Source organism: Bos indicus x Bos taurus, chromosome 7 (assembly GCF_003369695.1).
Source record: "Bos indicus x Bos taurus breed Angus x Brahman F1 hybrid chromosome 7, Bos_hybrid_MaternalHap_v2.0, whole genome shotgun sequence".
In the NCBI taxonomy this organism is placed as follows: Eukaryota; Metazoa; Chordata; class Mammalia; order Artiodactyla; family Bovidae; genus Bos; species Bos indicus x Bos taurus.
Genome location: NC_040082.1, coordinates 66382384 through 66396382, shown reverse-complemented (window position 1 = coordinate 66396382; position 13999 = coordinate 66382384). Strand labels below are relative to the sequence as shown.

The 13999-nt window shown below is 47.5% G+C and overlaps 1 protein-coding gene across 1 annotated transcript; it reads left to right on the top strand.

Annotated features, from left to right (window-relative positions):
* The first annotated feature begins 3200 nt into the window (after positions 1-3200).
* On the top strand, positions 3201-7368 carry SOWAHA (sosondowah ankyrin repeat domain family member A). Its single transcript, XM_027546523.1, has one exon. It carries the CDS (start codon positions 4181-4183, stop codon positions 5870-5872), a length of 1692 nt encoding a protein of 563 aa, XP_027402324.1. The 5' UTR covers positions 3201-4180; the 3' UTR covers positions 5873-7368.
* Positions 7369-13999: the final 6631 nt, after the last annotated feature.

Sequence of the window (13999 nt, the reverse complement as noted above, 5' to 3'; positions counted from 1 at the left end):
TTACAATATTTAATTTATAATAAACCTAGACACAATGAAAATATTATGCTTAATGTTAATGACTCTTAGACCTGTCTATATCAGATTAGCAAACAAACATTAATACTAGATATTTAATATTATTTCCCAGTTCATGTGAATCTGAAATTCATTTAGGTTAATTTCTCTTGTATTAAGAATTGTCTGATTTGTAAGCGCTTACTTTTCTTTAGGCCAATTAGAACTCATTTACAACTTCAGCAATATTAAAAAAAAGTCAAAAGACACACACGGAGACATACATAAATCCAGACAGACAGAGATCTCATAGTTTTCCACTTGAGATTTAAAATGTTTCTTTAACCACCTCCCCTTTTTTTTTTGCTTGAAGTTCTAATTTGCCCAAGGCTGAGGTCTCAGGCAAAGTGGGCTGTGTATTTCAAGGACATGGAAAGGGTTAACTTCAAGCTTTTCCCTAGGCAGGCCTTTTAACAAGCTGCTGCTGCTGTTGCTGCTAAGTCGCTTCAGTCTGCAGCCTACCAGGCTCCTCCGTCCATGGGATTTGCCAGGAAAGAGTACTGGATTGGGTTGCCACTGCCTTCTCCTTTAACAAGCTAGTTGTTTTTAATTGGATATGCAAAAAGAACTGGTTTTGCAGTTTCCAAGAAAAAAAAAATTTGATTTTAACCAGTTTTCTCTGGAGTCTAAAGAATATCATGGCCATCCTGTGTCAAAAAGTCATCTTTCCTTTCTGTAGTCATAGTTTTATAGCTAAAATATAGATCAAATAGTGCTCAAATTGACTCTGATATCAGGGGCAGATCATCTGATAAAAATCTTGGATTGTCCCTCTGGTGGGACATGAGGTCTTGGTCCCATCAGAAGACTCTGAAGGGTTAAGGGAATTTGCAGGAGTTGGGGAAGCTTGGTCCTTCCCCACCCTGAGAAACCACAGTATTTAGAAGGGAATTCTTTAGAATGTTAGGAGAGTTTTGATCCCTCAGGCTTTTGAAAATAGGAGAAAGACCTGAACCAAAGGGAACCCCAGAATTCTTTCCTAGAGGTCATGTGGATATGAAAGGTCAAGCAGGGGTCATCTAGGAAATCTGATGGAGAGAGACAGAGGGCGACAGGAGATAGGGAAGCAACAGAAAGACACATGTGGCATGAGTCTCTCAAATCTGGATTCTGACTAAGGGCCATGAAGGACTGAAAGTAAGAAAATTCTGAGCCCTTTCCCTGCTTTTGGCAAAAGCTAGTGTGCCATTCACAAAAGCTAGTGTGTTTGTATTGGGGCCAGGTTTGTATTGGGGCCAGGACTTTTGCAGCTGGGCTGAAATACAGGGAAGATCCTACTGCAGGCTGGAAATTCTGCGCCCCAAGGGCCCAGACCAAAATAGGGAAAAGTTCCATTTTCAGGCCGGAAACTCTGCAGGCTTAAAGGTCCTGCAGAGTAATGTAAATCAACTGTACCTCAACTGAAAAAGAAAGAGTAGATAGATGGCTACAAACACAAGAAATAATACTTAAGATTGAAATTTTGCAAAATAAAAATGGGAAAAGTTGAGGAATAGAAACTCCCATCAAGAAATTAATTTGGATGGGATTACTAAAAATCTCCATTGGTTCATCCACTAGAAAGAACAATTTGGAGGATCTTTGAAAAAGATCCTCTGCTTTTTAATATGCTGTCTAGGTTGGTCATAACTTTTCTTCCAAGGAGTAAGTGTCTTTTAATTTCATGGCTGCAGTCACCATCTGCAGTGATTTTGGAGCTCAAATGAGGAAATGGAGCCCAAATCTCATCCAAAGAGGATGAGGTGGTTGGATGGCATCAATGACTCAATGAGCATGAGTTTGAGCAAGCTCTGGGAGATGGTGAAGGAGAGGGAAGCCTGACATGCTGCAGTCCATGGGGTCGCAAACAGTGGTATATGTCTGAGCAACTGAACAACATACTACTAATAATAATGTGAATATTCACTGTGGGCCAAGCATGTTCTAAGTGCTTTATATTTACTTTCTCACAGAATTCTCACAACAATTTGCTAAGTATAATTACTGTCCACTTCTCCCTTCACAAATAAGAAAATTGAGGCACAGAGAGGTCAAGCGAGTACTCAAGGTAGAGACAGGACTCAAGTGTGGAATTTTGATTCAAGAGTCTTGCTCTCTTTAACTACCAGTGTCTTTGTTTATGTATTTGTAGTATTGTGTTTGTAAATTAAAAAACTGATCACACCTCTGCCCTGGCTGTTTCTTCTGCTCAAAGTTTCTTCTACTTACCTATATAAATCTCTAATCCCTTAAAGGGATTAGTAGTGAGTCCTACCCTGAATACAGGGTTCGAACTTGCAACCTGCCCCTCTGCTGCTGTTGCTGCTGCTGCTGCTGTCGCTTCAGTCGTGTCCAACTCTGTGCAACCCCATAGACAGCAGGCCATGAGGCTCCCACGTCCCTGGGATTCTCCAGGCAAGAACACTGGAGTGGGTTGCCATTTCCTTCTCCAATGCATGAAAGTGAAGAGTGAAAGTGAAGTTGCTGAGTCTTGTCCGACTCTTAGCGACCTCATGGACTGCGGCCCACCAGGCTGCTCCATCCATGGGATTTTCCAGGCAAGAGTGCTGGAGTGGGATGTCATTGCCTTCTCTGAACCTGCCCCTCTATTTTACTCTAAATACCCATAGTATTTTATTTTACTTTAAATACCCATAGTATTTCTCTAGTATATTATACAATTTGCACATTCACCATATCACTTCTCTTTGTCGCTCCCCACCATCCCCTGACAGGGAAGCCTGGCATGCTTCAGTCCAAGGGGTCACAAAGAGCCCCACATGACTTAGCGACTAAACAACAAAAACCTTCCCCCATTCTACCATAAGAGCTCCACTAAATCAGGGGTTTTTATCTGTCTTTCTAAACCATGTATCACAATCTGAAAAGGTAATGGCACAAACTACTGCTACTGCTACTGCAGTCGCTTCAGTCATGTCTGACTCTGTGCCACCAGGCTCCCCTGTCCCTGGGATTCTCCAGGCAAGAACACTGGAGCGGGTTGCCATTTCCTTCTCCAATGCATGAAAGTGAAAAGTGAAAGTGAAGTCGCTCAGTTGTGTCTGACCCTTCTCGACCCCATGGACTGCAGCCTACCAGGCTCCTCCATCCATGGGAGTTTCCAGGCAAGAGCACTGGAGTGGGGTGCCATCGCCTTCTCTGAGGCAGAAACGAGGTGCGCAGCAAATATTTGTGGAGGAAGTGAATTTTTAAAAACATAGCATGATTCCAATTTTACTTTCTTATTTTAAAGCATAAACATGTATACACATGTGTAGGGGGAGGGAGAAAAAAAACAGTCAAAAATGTTAATGGTAATTTTAAGTGATATTTTTCCTTCTTTATGTTTTCCTGTGGTTTTATTCCCCAAACTCGATGTGAAAATGTACTATCGCATCATAAGAAAACTGCTTTTTAAAACGTCTCTTCTAAATCTCGGGTGACATACATTGCCACGCACAGCGAATTGTGTCTACTGCAAGTTACACGAAGCCATTTTTCTGTAATCAACAACTCAGAAGGCATTGATGGTCTTTAAATAAATTACTGGTTGAAGCAATCGCCCGGTATTTTGTGGTGGTTAAACATTTCTTAAAGGAATAAGAAACCTTGCTTCGGCTGGCGACCGCGTTATCCCTGGGAAACACACCCACCTAGCAACCGGGAGCGGAGCTGAAGCTTGGCACTGCGCCTTTAATTCCCGGGTTGGGAGGGGCGGTGGAGAATTTCCGCTCCCGTACTCCCACCGCGGCCCTGGCGGCAGCTGTCACCTGTAAGGCGAGCACCGCGCATGGGGGATGGAGTCCGGCGCCCATTGGACAGATTGTAAAGGCAGACACCTACCCCGAAGACTGGGGACCCCGCGGGGCAGCGGCGGGGGTCGCGCGCCGCGGCCCCCGGCTCCTTTCTCCAGGAGACTGCCGGGCCCCGCTGCGCTGGCATGACCGAGGTCCAGCTTCGGGGACACGCCCGTCACGCCTCGGTGAAAAAGATCAGGTGAGCCTGGCCGAGGCGGACCTGACTCCCGGAACCCCGGCTCCCTCCTCCGGCGGCGCCGCGACGTCCACCTTGCCCAGCAACCGGGAGCCGCAGAGTTGGTGGGAGCGGGCGGCCTGGCTCCCCCCTTGCGGGGCGGTAAGTGACCATGGCACTGGCCGCGGCCGCGGCTGCTGCGGCCGCCGGAGTGAGCCAGGCGGCGGTGCTGGGTTTCCTGCAGGAGAACGGCGGGAAGGTGCGCAACTCCGAGCTGCTGAGCCGCTTCAAACCGCTCCTGGAGGCCGGCGACCCACGCGGCCGCGCAGCCCGCAGGGACCGCTTCAAGCAGTTCGTCAACAACGTGGCCGTGGTGAAGGAGCTCGACGGCGTCAAATTCGTGGTGCTGAAGAAGAAGTCGCGGTCCCACGACGGACCCGAGCCCCCGGCCTGCTGCTTCCAGAGCGCCCCGGAGGCACCAGCCCCGCCGTCGAAGGTCACTTCTGTCTCACAGGAGGAAACCGCGGCCTCGGGGGCTCCGTCTGCGTCCTGGGCACCGAGGGCGGCGGAATCGGCTGAGGACCCGGCCCTGCCATCAGAGCAGCAGGATACCGCCGGGGCTCCGGCCTCAGAGACCACTCAGGGGCTGTTGTTAGACCCGGCCTGGCAGTCAGGGGTGCCCTCTGACCCCCAGATTCCAGCCTTCGAACTGGCCCAGCCCTCTGAGGGTCTCTCTGAAGACGTGGCCCCACCGTCCACGGCACCGTCGGAGGCACCTTCGCCCCACGTAGAACCGCCAGACCCGGAAGCTGCGCCTCGGGGGCCACCACCACCCACCCCTCGCCCTCCGCCTCAGAAGCCTTGCATGCTGCCTGTGCGCTGCGTCCCCGGCCCCTCGGCGCTGCGGATCCGGGCTGAGGAGCAGGGCCTGCGCAGGCAGCTGTCGGAGGAGCCCAGTCCGCGGAGCTCCCCGATGCTGCTGCGGCGGCTCTCGGTTGAGGAGTCCGGCCTGGGCCTCGGTCTGGGCTCTGGCCGCTCCCCTCACCTGAGGCGCCTGTCGCGCGCCGGCCCGCGCCTGCTGAGCCCCGACACTGAGGAGGCTCCGGCTGCCCCGCCGCCGTCCGCCGTGCCCCTGGAGCCGGCCGAACACGAGTGGCTAGTGCGGGCGGCTGGGGGCCGCTGGACCCACCAGCTGCACGGGCTGCTGCTGCGCGACCTCGGCCTGGCAGCCAAACGCGACTTCATGTCTGGTTTCACAGCCCTGCACTGGGCCGCTAAGAGCGGTGACCTCGAGATGGTGCAGCAGCTGGTGGAGGTCGCGCGGCGTGGGGGCGCACGGGTCGACGTCAACGCGCGCTCGCACGGCGGCTATACGCCGCTGCATTTGGCGGCGCTGCACGGCCACGAGGATGCGGCCGTGCTCTTGGTAGTCCGCTTGGGTGCGCAGGTGCACGTGCGCGACCACAGCGGACGGCGCGCTTACCAGTACCTGCAGTCGGGCGCCTCGTATGCTCTGCGTCGCCTACTTGGCGACCCTGGCCTGCGAGGTTCGACCGAACCCGATGGGGCTGCTGGTGGTAGTGACAGTTTTGCGGCCCGGCGCCCCGTGCAGGTGGCGGCCACCATCCTCAGTTCCACCACCAGCGCGTTTCTGGGCGTCCTGGCTGATGACCTGATGCTCCAGGATCTGGCTCGAGGCATGAGAAAGTCAAGCTCCTTAAACAAATTCTTGGGAGCCTCGCCCATGGCTCCTCGTAAAAAGACAAAGATCCGCGGCAGTCTGCCAGCCTTTTCAGAAATCTCTCGTCGACCCACTCCAGGAGCCTTGGCTGGTCTAGTGCCCAGCCTACCCCCAGCAACCTGACGGTTCCCAAGGTGACGACTTGGTGGCTCTAATCGCCCCTCCCTCTCACAGTCAAAGCCTGCCCAAGACCATGGTCCAACACTTTTGGCTCCATCGTGTCTCCAGCTTTGTCCACTGCAGCCTGTTTTACCCAAGTGGGCCTTTGCCTCCAACTTAATCTTTCTCCAGAGATGGGATTCAAGATCTCAGTGAGAGCCTCCTATGAAGAACTCTGGAAATCAGGCTTGAACCTTGGAGGAGATTTGCAATTTAGGATCAAAGGTTCAGGGGCAGCAGCTGGTCTGGCCCCTGAATGATTTAAACCAATGCCTCTGCATCTATATACTTCCAAAGCAGAATTACAGCTTTGTGTGATGATAGATTATTTGTCAGCTTTAAGATATGCAGTGCATTTGTAATTTGATGCTTTTATCCTGTTTTTAAGTTGAAATGAGGTAAAACAACTTTCATAAAATAACCTCTTGAAATTATATTTTTCCAAAATGCTCAGATATGTTCAATCTTTTGCTAAATATTTTGGAATTCTATTAAAAAAAAAAAAACGATCAAGATATAAAGGAATTTAGTCCCAACCAACAAAACCCTTGAATGGTTATCTACCTCATTTTAAGCAATCAAGATGTCAATCTTGAACACAGAAAGTGACCATTGTGAATGTAATTAATTTCAGTTATACTGTGAATGCTAAATATTAGAAAACAAGTGCATCTTGGGAGTAAAAGTGATTTAACAATGAGAGAAAAGACATTTTTGGCAAATACTTTTAATTTGTGGTTGTCTTTATGGTGAAATGTATCTTTGTCACTGGTCGCTGGCTACTTTGCCATGGCATGAATATTTAACTTTTTAAAATTTGATTTGTGAATTGCACCATTGTGCCATGTTTCTGAATCTGTGGCTTTCAAATCTGGCTGAGCCTTTCACTGCAGTAGGTGAATATTCAAAGAAAAAAAATGTCATATCCTAACACCAGAAAAATAACTGGCTAAATAGTAACAGATACAATTAAGGAGCAACTATTTTATAAGAAAGTTCTATACAAGCAAAACTTATGTGGTAGCCATTTTAAAAAGCCATCTGAAAGCAAACAACTTATTCCAAAATAGCAAATGCAAAGTCTCCTTACTCAGCGACCTTAGAGAGGGGTAGCTTAGTTCACCTGTATCTTTGCTCCTATTTGTAATTGAGAAGGTTTTAAGTATTGCCAGGATTTCTCAGGTTCAACCCAGCATAATTATAATGGCTCTTTTCCCATTTTAAAGATACGAAGTCTATTTGCTCAACCAATCTTTTTTTAAAATATCATATTGTAATAATGCTCTGCTTTTGCAAATTGGGTTTGCATGTGATTAGTTATACCAAATAGTTTTTGTGGCCAGGGTAGTGGGGCTCCCCTCCCATATATGTATCAGTGAGGCCTCTGAAAATTATTTAAGGCAGTCCTTCCTGGAATGTTTTGATTTAACCAATGAAATAAACATTTTCCCATTTTGTTCCTGCTGTGTGATGTTGTACTTCCCTTAAACATTCTATAGCACTTGCTACTGTATTTGCATTTCTTTTCATTACTTTTATCCCCATCCTTTTGCTTCTTTCAAGCACTCTACTATTGAAAGAATTTGGATTTCTCTGCAAAGTAAAGGAATCAACCAAACATGGATATGATAGCCAAAAACTGTAGATAAATGTAGGCCCTGATCTGGCCTCTCCCATCTTCCTTGCCTGGAACTCTAGCTAAGCTGCATAAATTATTTCAAAATGCACATCAAATCGTCTGCCTCTGTGAAAAACTAAATGATGAGAGGCAATAATGAAAGCAATCTGAGTAGCTGAAGGTCTAAGAATAAAATATTAGAAATTTTTCATAATGAAAGAGAAACTTGACTGAGGGTAACAAAGGTCACACACAGGTATGACTGGCTTTGAGAAAGACAAAATGTAAGCCAGTGCAGTAGCGATAACAATAATAATGTTTATGGCACACTTAAATCAGAGGAAGATTCTTAAACTGCGGAAGAATCTTTGTGTTTCACAAGGGTGTGCTGCAAACCTTCCAAGTGAAGTAAAAACATTGGGCAAGAGTTTAGGGTCAATAAGCCTAACACGCAGGTGTAACAAACCACTGCTTTTCCCTTGCAGGCTGAGACTGTCTGAAACTATATGGGAAGTTAGTAGGAAATTAAGGTTTGATATGCATATGGGAAGTTTGCAAGAAGAATATCTGGTTAACAGGAGGCATACCTGTGGAAGAGTATTTCCAACAAATGACCAAAAAAAAAGTTGTTCATCGATTAAGGCAATTTATCTGGTTAAAATTATCCCAGGGAACAGAATCACTCCTCTTAATAGGGAAAGAGTTAATTGCTGATGTGGATGTGTATGACTCATATCCACAGCAAGCTTTTTAATACAATTGTACATTTCCTCTCAGGAGGACGGAGGCTATTCTTGAGTATGTGTTACATACCTAAAGGAGACCAGGGTATGTTGCTGTTGTTCAGTCACTCAGTCATGTCCGACTCTTTGCGACCCCATGGACTGCAGCAAGCCAGGCTTCCCTGTTCTTCACAATCTTCCAGAGTTTACTCAAACTCATGTACATCGAGTTGGTGATGCCATCCAACCATCTTATCCTCTGTTGTCCCCTTCTCCTCCTGCCTTCAATCTTTCCCAACATCAGGGTCTTTTCGAGTGAGTCAGCTCACCCCATCAGGTGGCCAAAATATTGGAGTTTCAGCTTCAGCATCAATCCTTCCAGTGAATATTCAGGGTTGATTTCCTTTAGGAATGACTGGCTTGATCTCCTTGTGGTAAAAGGGACTGTCAAGAGTCTTCTCCATCACTACAGTTCAAAGGCATCAATTCTTTGGCACTCAACCTTTTTATGGTCCAGCTCTCACATCCATACATGACTACTGAAAAAACCATAGCTTTGACTAGACAGATTTTGTAGGCAAAGTAATGGCTCTGCTTTTTAATATACTGTCATATTTAACAGCATTTTAATATGCTGTCTAGGTTTGTCATAGTTTTTCTTCCAAGGAGCAAGCATCTTTTAATTTCATGGCTGCAATCACCGTCCACAGTGATTTTGGAGCCCAAGAAAATAAAGTCTGTCACGTTTCCATTGTTTCCCCATCTATTTGGCATGAAGTGATGGGACCAGATGCCACGATCTTAGTTTTTTGAATGTTGAGTTTTAAGATGGCTTTTTCACTCTCCTTTTTCATCTTCATCAAGAAGCTTTTTGGTTCCTCCTCACTTTCTGCCATAAGGGTGGTGTCATCTGCATGTCTGAGGTTATTGATATTTCTCCCTGAAATCTTGATTCCAGTTTGTGCTTCATCCAGTCTGGCATTTTGCATTATGTACTCTGCATATAAGTTAAATAAACAGGGTGACAGTATACAGCCTTGACATACTCCTTTCCCAATTTTGATGAGGCCATGCTGCTGCTGCTGCTAAGTCACCAGTCGTGTCAGACTCTGTGCGACCCCATAGACAGCAGCCCACCAAGCTCCCCCGTCCCCGGGATTCTCCAGGCAAGAACACTGGAGTGGGTTGCCATTTCCTTCTCCAATGCATGAAAGTGAAAAGTGAAAGTGAAGTTTTTGAGTCATGTCCAACTCTTTGCGACCCCATGGACTGCAGCCCACCAGGCTCCTCCATCCATGGGATTTTCCAGGCAAGAGTACTGGAGTGGGGTCCCATTGCCTTCTCCAGACCAGGCTATGGGGAATGCATATATAACCTGTGTTTACTAAGTGCTAAGCACGGTTCTAAACACTTTGTAGGTATTCACCACCACCTTACAATGTATGTACTGTTAGTATCTTGATTTTTAAAGTGAGGAAGCCTAGAGAAACTGTAAGTAACCTGTATGGCCTCAAGCTACTCATCTCACACGCTAGTAAAGTAACGCTCAAAATTCTCCAAGCCAGGCTTCAGCAATATGTGAACCGTGAACTTTCTGATGTTCAAGCTGGTTTTAGAAAAGGCAGAGGAACCAGAGATCAAATTGCCAACATCTGCTGGATCATGGAAAAAGCAAGAGAGTTCCAGAAAAACATCTATTTCTGCTTTATTGACTATGCCAAAGCCTTTGACTGTGTGGATCACAATAAACTGTGGAAAATTCTGAAAGAGATGGGAATGAATACCAGACCACCTGACCTGCCTCTTGAGAAATTTGTATGCAGGTCAGGAAGCAACAGTTAGAACTGGACATGGAACAACAGACTGGTTCCAAATAGGAAAAGGAGTTCGTCAAGGCTGTATATTGTCACCCTGTTTATTTAACTTATATGCAGAGTACATCATGAGAAACGCTGGACTGGAAGAAACACAAGCTGGAATCAAGATTGCCGGGAGAAATATCAATAACCTCAGATATGCAGATGACACCACCCTTATGGCAGAAAGTGAAGAGGAACTCAAAAGTCTCTTGATGAAAGTGAAAGTGGAGCGTGAAAAAGTTGGCTTAAAGCTCAACATTCAGAAAACGAAGATCATGGCATCTGGTCCCATCACTTCGTGGGAAATAGATGGGGAAACAGTGGAAACAGTGTCAGACTTTATTTTTGTGGGCTCCAAAATCACTACAGATGGTGACTGCAGCCATGAAATTAAAAGATGGTTACTCCTTGGAAGGAAAGTTATGACCAACCTAGATAGCCTATTCAAAAGCAGAGACATTACTTTGCCAACAAAGGTCCGTCTAGTCAAGGCTATGGTTTTTCCTGTGGTCATGTATGGATGTGAGAGTTGGACTGTGAAGAAGGCTGAGCACTGAAGAATTGATGCTTTTGAGGTGTGGTGTTGGAGAAGACTCTTGAGAGTCCCTTGGACTGCAATGAGATCCAACCAGTCCATTCTGAAGGAGATCAGCCCTGGGATTTCTTTGGAAGGAATGATGCTAAAGCTGAAACTCCAGTACTTTGGCCACCTCATGCAAAGAGTTGAGTCATTGGAAAAGACTCTGATGCTGGGACGGATTGGGGGCAAGAGGAGAAGGGGACGACAGAGGATGAGATGGCTGGATGGCATCACTGACTCGATGGACGTGAGTCTCAGTGAACTCCGGGAGTTGGTGATGGACAGGGAGGCCTGGCATGCTGCGATTCATGGGGTCGCAAAGAGTCGGACACGACTGAGCGACTGATCTGATCTGATCTGATGGCCTCAAGCTAGTAACTGTCACGGTCAGGATGGCATCCTGCTGCTCTTTTCCAGTAAAGCATCCTGTTACAGAAAAGCAAGGTGATCTCATCTCAGCTCTTTATTCATTTAGTGACCTTAAGCAAGTCACCCAATTCTCCAAGCTCCATCTCTCTCTCTGTGGAATTGGCAGTACCTATCCTACAGGCTGTGGGGAGGGAGGAGCACATGGAATGAGTAGGTAGAGTTGTCTGTGAACTGCAACATCATCCTGAAATATTACTAGGAGTGCCAAGTTGGTCCCAAAGGGATATCTGGATGCATTCCAAAACCAAATAGCTCTGATTTGTGCTGTTACTCTACCTGATCACCATTCTTTTACCATGTTAGTACCTGTATATATAAACAACAATATTGACACTACTAGGAAAAATATATTCCCACAAAAGGGAAACTATCCTATATTCTGTAAGTGATATCACATTATTTCAAATATCACAGTGCCTTTTATTTATTTATTTTTGGCTGCACAGGGTTTTCGTTGCTGTGTGTCAGCTTTCTCTAGTTGTGGCGAGCGGGCTTCTCATTATGACGGCTTCTCTTGTTGCAGAGCACAGGCTCTAGGCTCATGCTGGCTCAGTAGTTGTGGCACACAGGCTTAGCTGCCCAGTGGCATGTGGAATCTTTTCTGGTCAGGGATCTAACCCTTGTCTCTTGCATTGGCAGGTGGATTCTTTTTTTTTTTAATTTGTTAATTTATTTTTAGCTTGCTGGGTCTTCGTTGCTGCAAGTGGGCTTTCTCTAGTTGGGATGAGTGGAGACTACTGTCTAGTTGCAGTGCTCAGTCTTCTCATTGCAATGGCTTCTCGTGTTACGGAGCACAGGCTCTGGGCTCACGTGGGCTCAGTAGTTGTGGCACAGGGGCTTAATTGCTCTGAGGTGTGCGGAATCTTCCCTCACCAGGGATTGAACCAATGTCCCCTTCGTTGGCAGGCAAGATTCTTAACTACTGGACCATCAGGGAAGTCTCCACTATGCCTTTCTTACCGCACATACCTCTGAAATCCCCAGCCTCTCCTTCCAGTCCTAAACAAGTATTCAGCCTTCTGGATTGAAAGCACCCCTCTGCGCACATGGCTTTAAGGCTGGGCCTATCAGGGCCTATATTCTTCCCCTTTTCTTTGCCTTATCCTGGAAGAAATTATCTGACCTTTTAAAATGGTTTAATAAGTAGACTGTCACTCTCCAGGCAGCTTGTTGCCTTGAACCTCTATGGCTGGCTTCACACTTCCAGAACTGCCCCACCTCTGGACTTAAACCTGTGGAGCAGAGGTGGCCTCAGATATTACTGCAGGGAAGTGGAAAGAAGGACCAGATAGTGAGAGAGGGAGTGGGAGGAAGAGAGGTGGGGAGGGAGTGATTGAGAGAGAGATCTCTGGACCTCTCCTCCAGAAGGGGGAAAAAAGTTCTCCTAGTGAGAACTTAGTGCTGACTTCAATTTCAAAGACAGCAGGTAAACACCCATGGTGATTTTCTAAACTGCAGCTAGGCCGTGAAAGTAATGTTATGGGTTCGTTGGGAGGATTGATTTACAGTATTTGCCTGCGTCCCGCCCCCCACATTCCCCCTTTCTCTCTTCTCTCTGCGGTGGTCCTCAACCGCATTTGACCTAAATGTCGTCTGAAAGCTTCTGAATCACTCATGACTGAACAGCGAGGTAGTTTGTTCCCCTGAGGATTTCTGAGGTTCACTCCAGCTGCTTGCCGAGGTAGGTGGTGTGCAGAGCAGACTGTTCCAGCCAGATTGAGCGCCGGCTTGGAGCACCGCGGAACATTGCTTCCCTACTCAGTTTCCAATTTACAGTCAGAAGGTAAAAAGTACACTAATTAAATCCATATTAGGAGGAACCGCGGGGGCGGGATGAGGCGAGTGGGAGAGGAGGCCTCCGGCTGCCTGTTGCCCAGCAACAAGGGCACTCCGCTAAGCTGTGGGGCGCAGCGTCTCAGGCCGCCAGGCTGGGGGTGGTGGGACCAGCAGGCTGGGGCGCAGAAGCTTGCGGAGGTGCGGACAGAAACCCCAGCAGAGACCCAAGGAACCCTCTTTTCCACCGTGGGGAACTAAGTAAGGAACTAAGTAAGGCTCTTTTGGATATTGATCCTCAAGATCACCCCCAACCCCCACCCCCAGCTTTCCCCTCCCCACTCCTCATTAACCAACAAATGTCGAAGGAGGTGGCAAAGGAAAGCGAGCCAACCTTCCCACAGCCAACTGGCTAGAATTTCTTTCCGACAGAAGCAAAGGCTTAGCCCCCGCCTTCAGGCCCAACAGGGACACTGCTCAGGACAAGGCAGCATCCCTGGGGCTAGCCCGGAAGGCCTGGTAGCTGGAGAGGTGGTGAAGGGTCATAAAAAGAACAGCGCCATCTGCTGGCAGCGTCTAGGAGGGTGGAATTCACCCGGCTTCTCGTATTCACTGCCTCCCTCCACACCCAAGTCTTAGCCTGTGGTGCTAATATCCAACACCTATGCTGAGATCGTTCTTGTCCTCTGAAGGAACAACGGGGTGTGGAAGAAAGATAAACTGGGGCAGGAAGGAGAAGGAGACAAATGGAAGGACCTGCTCAGTTGGGGCCGCACTTTGGTGGGCGCTTTCGATCTGATGACTGGGAGGGATTGGGGGCAAGAGGAGAAGGGGACGACAGAGGTTGAGATGGCTGGATGGCATCACTGACTCGATGGACGAGTCTCAGTGAACTCCGGGAGTTGGTGATGGACAGGGAGGCCTGGCATGCTGCGATTCATGGGGTCGCAGAGAGTCGGACACGACTGAGCGACTGATCTGATCTGATCTGATCTTCGATCTGGTAGAGACAAGTACAGCAGCCTCGTATTTCCCCATGGCCAAAACCAGCCAAGAACCAAACTGCAGTTTAACCGGACAAGAGCAGACGCTGCTACCCATGCCCATTCA

Coding starts and splice junctions, on each gene's coding strand:
- SOWAHA (XM_027546523.1), top strand. CDS start 4,181: ATGGCACTGGCCGCGGCCGCGGCTGCTGCGGCCGCCGGAGTGAGCCAG.